Source organism: Cicer arietinum, chromosome 6, assembly GCF_000331145.2.
Source record: "Cicer arietinum cultivar CDC Frontier isolate Library 1 chromosome 6, Cicar.CDCFrontier_v2.0, whole genome shotgun sequence".
Classification (NCBI taxonomy): Eukaryota; Viridiplantae; Streptophyta; class Magnoliopsida; order Fabales; family Fabaceae; genus Cicer; species Cicer arietinum.
This window is the reverse complement of record NC_021165.2, coordinates 22,814,948-22,823,196: the sequence shown is the minus strand read 5'-3', so window position 1 is coordinate 22,823,196 and position 8,249 is coordinate 22,814,948. Positions and strand designations below refer to the sequence as shown.

General features: G+C 22.5%; 1 protein-coding gene across 1 annotated transcript; it reads left to right on the top strand.

Annotated features, from left to right (window-relative positions):
- Positions 1–5,797: 5,797 nt before the first annotated feature.
- On the top strand, positions 5,798–7,852 carry LOC101509643 (heavy metal-associated isoprenylated plant protein 26-like). Its single transcript, XM_004505765.3, has 2 exons — positions 5,798–5,956; positions 7,261–7,852. The coding sequence occupies exons 1-2, from the start codon at positions 5,873–5,875 to the stop codon at positions 7,645–7,647; spliced, it is 471 nt and encodes a 156-aa protein (XP_004505822.1). The 5' UTR covers positions 5,798–5,872; the 3' UTR covers positions 7,648–7,852.
- Positions 7,853–8,249: the final 397 nt, after the last annotated feature.

The following is an 8,249-nucleotide window of genomic DNA, read 5'->3' as shown; positions in this document are numbered from 1 at the left end:
GGGGTGGGTAGTAGTGTGAACATAACATGTATATATATACCTATAAAATTGCTTAAGCAAATAATAGGCAAAGAAAATATTTAATTCACCACTTCAATTTTATATTTAAAATAAATAAAATTAATGAGTCAACTTAAACATATAATTTAATATATTTAATTAAATGATATTTTTTATTGTTGGATTGAAAAATAAAATGAATAACTGAAAAAGAGAATACACGAGGAGGCTATATAAAATCTAAGGTATATCTAATATATATATATATATATATATATATATATATATATATATAGGACTCCTTTCTATTATGAGTAATTTTTGATACAACAGATACTTCACTTCATATTTTTGCTACACATACTCCACTTCATCATTTATCATATACATTACATTTTATTGCATCAGCCATCAAATTAAGAGCTTTAATTTATAAAATTTCGTAAATGTTTAAAAATATATAACATTTTATTAAGTATATTCAATTCAACGTGTAATATATTTTTTTTAAATATAAATAAATTATAAATATAAGATTTTATACCAATAAATATTCAATTTATATAATTTTTATTTGTATGATTTTTAAAATAATTTAAAAAATTTCAACTCTAATGAAATTAAATGTTTATCAGTTAATTATAAAATTTGATAGGTGTGACCATTAGTGTAAAACAGTTTCATACATTCTTATATATATATTGTATGTTGTGAAATTACCATTAGTCTCATTATTATTATTAATAATTTATTATTCTCTATTTTTTTTAAATAATGGTTAAATTATTGAAAATGTTTTTTAATTAAACAATAATTATTTTTAAAATTACATAATTAAATATTTATAATTTGTTAATAGTGTCAAACTTTTATCACCAATTATGTAGAGAAAATAATATATACTTTTTAATTTTAACATATTATTCTATATTATTTTTTGTTTTAATTCAGTCTATATTAACTATTACTTTAATATTAAAGAAATAAGTGTGGAGTGTGTTGTAAGCGAACGACATCATGAGCAGAGTTTGTGACTATTCTATTGGTCAGACAAATATTTTTGTTTTACTTTTGAAATAATAGATAAATTAAATTTCAATTTCAAGTGAGTGACAAAGTGAGAAAACTAATATTTGTCATGTTTATATTACCGATACTTTCTCTTTTCTCTTTAAATATAAGTCACTTAAATTATTTTTTTCTCTAACTATAAATCACGTACAATTTACTAATTGTATTTATTATTTATATTTTAAATATATTTATTTTTAATTGTATTGATTTATTTTAAAATATTTTTATCGATAATTTCTAATAAAAGATAAAAAAATTAATATTAAATACATTTATAAATAAATGATAATTTAATAATAGTTATATGCAAAATTATTTTAATTACACTATCAATTTTTTTAATAATAAATTCTTTTAATATAAATTTGTTTGCATTGGAAAGGCAAACGAGGATATAATATTTAAAACATAGTGTAAGATATATTCTATTTATTTGTAAAAAAAGAAACAATAGTGTAAAATATATTATTTTAATCATTTTCATCTTCTTTATTTATATGTTTTTTTGTCTTTTCTCAATAGATAGTCTATGTAACAAATTCTTAGTTGTACTTCTTGTCCTAAGATATCATTATATACAATTGGATCGTTTGAAAATGTTAATTAGACTTGTTCAAAATACTTTTGAAAAAAAAATATATGTGGTTAACTTTTATTACAAAAATAATATAAATTAATTAACTTTTATTGTCATTATCTCTTTCTTTGACTATGATATATTCTTATTAACTATTTAAATTGAAATAGTAATCATTGTTGTAGATAAATATTTGAATACAATTACTTTATAATAACATGATCATTATTTATTTGAAAGCAATATCAAAGAAAAAAAATTAATTTGAAATTGAAAATATTAGATATTATTTAATATGAACTTTTATTTTTATAAAGGAAAATTAATATAAAGTGGAGAGAGTAATAAGAAATTAAGTGCTTGGTGTTACAATTTTGTTAATTCATTTTCATAAAGTTTGCACTAATTATTCAAAATGTTTGTCGTTTTTTTTATTTTGATCTATAAATATAATTACAATTATTTTATATCAACATAGATATTAATAACGTATTCATAATACCATATTTATTTTAAAAATTATACATTATATTTTAATGTTACAAAATTTATTTTCAAATTTGTTAAATTACTTTTTTAATTATCAGCAGTTAATAATAATAATAATAATAATAATAATAATAATAATAATAATAATATCATACATAGATAAATATCTTAATATATTTAAAATTTGTTACATTGTTAAATAATTTATTATATATTAAAAAAAGATATTTTAGTACTTGAAATTATTATAAAATTTATTACTTTAAATTATTATAAAATTTATTACTTTAATATTTTATACTATTTTATAAATATTTAATTGATATGTCAATAAATCCATATATTGATAAGTTTTCATTAAAATATACATATATTCAAAATAATGGAAAATAAAATAATATTAAAAAATATTTTTTATAAAAATTATATTTAAATAATATAATTATTAATCTATCTAATAAATTTATATAATACTAAATTTAAATTCAAAATGTCTTTAGACTTTATAATTAATTATACTTTTTGTCAAAAAATAAATAATATTTCTTTTATGGAATTATACTTATTTTTTTATTAATATTAATGTATATATAAGACAAATATATTAGTAAGCAAAACTGAACACAAAATTTTAAATTTTAAATAGCATAAATAAGAATCAACACAATAATATATTTATACTACTATAGTTATATTTAAAATAATTTTTTATATTTTTGTAATAAACTATATCATTTTATTATTAAGTTATTTTATAAAATAACATTAATGTTTTTCTTCTAAATGTTTACAACTTATTAAACAATGTAATTTTGATATTTATTATAATTTAAAACAATTTTACAACATCAAAATAATTAATTTAAAATTAAAACATAATTCATGTATGTTACTATACCTCTATTCATGATTAGTTTTGAGTTGAGGGATGTTTTTATAATATGTATATATAAAAAATAGGAGTGGAGTTAATTTTCTTTTAATATATATATATATTAGTCAGAAATATAAATATTTACATGTATTTAATTTTGTTTTAGTACTAAAAAGTTATATATGTTTGCGTGTATTTTTTATTTTTTTATCTTAGATATCTTTTATTTTTTAGGTATAAAAAATGAAAAATAGAAATGTATAGATGAAAATAAATGAAATTGAGAATAAACTAATAAAAACTAATATTGAGTATTGACAATGCTTCACATTTAAGTTTCAAATGTTTATTGTTTGAATTTATAATTTGTCAAAAAAGTAATTAAAAATTATAAAATTTTATACAATTATTTTAAAAAAATCATTTATTTAATCAAATAATAAATATATAATACATAAATATAATCAAGATCGAGTTTACGATCAATTTGTATTATTAACATATATAATATTCATTTTCACATAACACACATGACTTAAAAAGTCATGTTCAATACATGAAAAACAAAGAAGAATGTATTCCCATAATACATGTCAAATTTTAAAATAGTTGTAAAAAGCAAACAATTATATATGTATGCAGAATGAATTATGTTAAAATAATATAAAATATATACAATTGATTTATTTAATATAAAATAAATTTTATTTATTACTTCTTTAATTAAAATTTGTAACACTTATTTATTACATGTGTATTGATGTAGTTTTGAACTTGTAAACTGTTTCATTAAGTGCTTGGAAAATAAATAGAACTTGAATTTACAAATACTATTGTTTGTATTAAAAATTTGACAATGAAATAGATAATATTGAATGTATTTTTTATCTCTCAATTAAAACTATTTACGATCTACTATTTTACAAGATAGAGTACATAGTCTTACCTTGATTTGTATGACAAATGATCGTTCAAAGAATATGAATTACAATAAATAGTTATCAATGTTTTTTTTCATAAAAATATATACAGAGAGGTAACAATTCTACTATTTGTAAGACTTTATAGTTCATCTAAGACATAAAAATCTCATATTGATTATGCATGTGTCTTATTATGAGTATCATATTTGCAAAACAATAGTATATCACGGGCACTTTCAATTTTTAAGGTAATTTAAGTTATTTTTAAAAATTAAACTCTAATTATTATTTTGTAATCACAATTAAATCATTATTCTATATTTTAGATTTATGATAGTTTTAGGCATACATATTTGATAGTTAAGGGGATAAGAAATAAGTCAATGAACCGATAAACTCAAAAAAGTTCAACAAAACCAAGAAATAGGTTTGATTTTTTGATGATCAGGATCTAAATTAAATCAAATAAATATAACTTATACCGTACATATCAATTTCACGTAAATTAATTATGTTCAACTGAAACTTGAACCAAATTATTTCGATATTTTATTATTACAAAAAATTAGAGTCCTCTTAATTGCAACTCATATGCCAATAGTTTAATTGCAAAGTTGATCGATCCTGAAAAATATAATTCTAATGTTGTGGCCAAGATAACTCAAATTAACTCTCTATTTATAGAACTTCGGGCTCATACAGTCTGCAGCCATAGAAGTATTGGTCTATATTGGACCAAAATTTCTCACCATTGGATTCATTTGATCCACACACTACTACGATGCTCCTTATGCACTAGATATTTTTTTCTGTTTCCTTTACCACTTCTCTCCACGGCAGGTTGCGTTACAGATTCCAGCCACCATACAATTGCAACCTCCAAGGAAGCAACCAACTTCATTTACCTCCAACCTTCTAGAAGCTCCGATGTCAGAAATGACACCAAAGTCATCGATTGCTTCAACTTAACCACCACCAAACCCATCATCTCATCATAAAATCACTCGTAGTCAATAATAAAAATAAATAAAAAATAAAGGGTATTCTGGGAAAAACTGAGGGAGGTAAATGAAGTTGAACTCATATGACAAAGGGTTGTGGAAAACTAAGAAATTTATCTACACCGTACCACCAGCTTTGCGGGAATCGCCGTCAAATCAATTTTTTTGTTATTGTTGGGTGAAATTAGTAGTAGGAATTATCTTATCTGCATCTTCAATTACAGTTTACTTCACCAAATCAAATTTTTTGTTACCCGTTGCCTAGTTGACTGAGATTTAATTTTTAGTCTCTATTGGTGAAATGAGCATTTAGGAATTGGTCTTTAGTAGTGAAGAGAAGACAGATGGATTCTGAACAGGGAGTACAATGTATCATAAAAAGGAAGAGGTAAATTTAACGGTCAAAAAGTGTGATCTATTATGGATAAATCTTTTTATGTCCAATATCATCACATTATTTATCATTACTAATTTGTCATTATGAATTAATGATGAAATCTAGATAAGGTTTTACTTGAAAAAGATGGAATGGAACACCATACGGTAGTTGCTGGTTACGTTCCTTCCTTTCGACTTCCTCATCAAGTAAGTAACATCAAAATCTGCCACACACACACACCCATACATCAGTCAAAGGTATTTAACCAATTAGGCGCTAGACACGTGGCACGAAACATTTCTCACACCGAGACAAAAAGCAACCGACTGTCTTTAATTTATTTTCGGATAATTACCGTTTTCAACCATATACATCCATCAACAATATGACAAGTGGACGTGTCAGATTTAGAATTCTCACTTTGTCGGAGATTTACTCACTTTTTAGTGTTAGAGTCCATTTATCATCTTTATAAATATCGACAAAGTTGTAGTGACAGCATAAACAAGTTAACAATAGTATTATCTATCAATTATCAAACGCGTATACAAAAAAATGGGTGCTTTGGATCACATCTCCGAGTTCTTTGATTGCTCTTACAGCAGTTCCAAATTAAAGAAAAAGCGCAAGCAATTCCAGGTAACACAAAATTAATCAACTAACTTTAATTTTATGTATCACACAATATAAGTTTCACTGAGGTAGAAATGAAATTTTACACCGATTACAGTGATGAGTTAGATCAAGTTTAATGTGATCTTTGTTGGGTTTCAATATTTGATCGAAATTATTTTTATATTATAATCCGTTTTTTAACTGATTAATTGTGGATAAAAAGAAAAGAATGAAATAAAGACAATCTCTCAAATAGTAATCTTTAAAATTCTTTTTAGAAAAAATAAATAAACATAAAGAAATTCATAATATGATTGATAATTTATTTAGAGAAAGTAAATCAATAATAATATAACGGACAATTCAGAAGATAATTAAATTCGATCATTTTTCTATTTTGTCTTTGTCCTTTTTTTATTTTATTGTCCTTATTTTTTTTATCAATTCACACTCATTTTATTATTTACGAATTAAAAATATTCACGAGACAAACTGAAGTTTATAGACTCCTACCAATATTAAATTTTCGATGTCTTAGATATCTTATATAATTGTTTGGAAATTTACCGTAACAGATTTCATTTTTTACACTGGTGCAACAATTCTCATTTCATTTTTTTCACATTTTACTTTTTTTTAATAATAACCGATGTCAAAACTCTAATTTTTCTCTTTCTATATTTTGCCCTAGTAGTAATAATTAATTAATAGTAATTTAGACTAAAGCATTACTAGATAGTACCACATGTAGAGTTTTGACGAATGAGGAAACTACTTACCATACATGGGCAATAATAGGTGAAGGATAAAAATGATATTTTTCAACAATAATAATTCATTTGTGTTTTTGTGAAAAAATTCTTTTGTAATATTCAACAATTTTCTTTTGATAATTTTCTTAACAAGTATTATATATGCTCCTAAATATAATAATCATTTTAAGAAAATTATCTGTCCTTTTTATAAATTTATCTTTAAATTTTCAAGAACATTAATTGTTTATTAACATATTCTAATTAATTTACATTCTTTTCTACAATCAATAAATTATAATACAAGCATTAATTAATTATTTCTTTAAAAAAAAGTTGTAAAAACAACATCAATTATTAATAAAGTTAATACTATTATTCACTTTCTTAATTTTCATAATTTGTTAAAGTGTCATATATTTAATAGATAGAAGTAATATATATAATGAAAAACCTCCAAATAATTGCCCTATAAATTTCAATATTTTATAATGTATATTGTTTAGATTTCAATATTTTAATATTGTGGTAAAGTTAACAATAATGAATTAAAATTGTTAATTATTAATACTGCAGACGGTGGAGGTGAAAGTGAAGATGGATTGTGAAGGGTGCGAGAGAAAAGTGAAAAAGTCAGTGAAAGGAATGAAAGGGGTAACACAAGTGGAAGTGGAACGCAAAGCAAACAAAGTAACCGTTACGGGGTACGTGGAACCGTCCAAGGTAGTTGCTCGCATCGCACATCGAACGGGGAAAAGGGTTGAGCTATGGCCTTATGTACCATACGACGTCGTTGCGCATCCTTATGCACCTGGTGTATACGACAAAAAAGCACCCTCTGGTTACGTTAGAAACGCTAATTATGACCCTAATGTTTCTAACCTCGCGCGTGCTAGTTCCACTGAAGTTACATATACCACCGCTTTTAGCGATGATAACCCCACCGCATGTGTTGTTATGTGATCCCACACCGACACTGACACCGCAACCTCATCAATTTCAATTCTCTTCTTTAATTTACTTTTAGTTAGTTGATTTGCTTTACTATTATTGTACAATATTTGTAAAGAAAACAACACTAAAATAGGATTAAGAGGAATGCTTTTGCTTGTCCATATTAAGTATTGAAGCTAGATCAAATTATATTTACAATATTATATTTATTTAATGATCCGTGTTCGATAAATATTTTTTAATTTAAAATTAATATTATATTCATTATATTTATAAACTTTAATATTAATTTATAAGTATTTATTATATTATTAAAATATGTTAAAATTAACATTATATAAAATTATACTATTGACAGTGATCTTTATGACATAAAAACTAATTATAAATTAATATTAAAATTTATAAATATGATTTATATGATAATAAATTTCAATTTATAATTAATTTTAAAATATATTTATTCAACATATTATTAAGTTAGTGTATTTCATTTTATCCCTCTTCTTTTATATGCTCTATTGAAGTTTGTTCTAAAAAAAACTCCATTAAATATATTATTAAAAATCGTAATATTTATTTTTACTTGGTTACCAAATCATCTTAGGAGT

Coding starts and splice junctions, on each gene's coding strand:
- LOC101509643 (XM_004505765.3), top strand. CDS start 5,873: ATGGGTGCTTTGGATCACATCTCCGAGTTCTTTGATTGCTCTTACAGC. Junction 5,957..7,260: donor AAAAGCGCAAGCAATTCCAG/GTAACACAAAAT, acceptor TTAATACTGCAG/ACGGTGGAGGTGAAAGTGAA.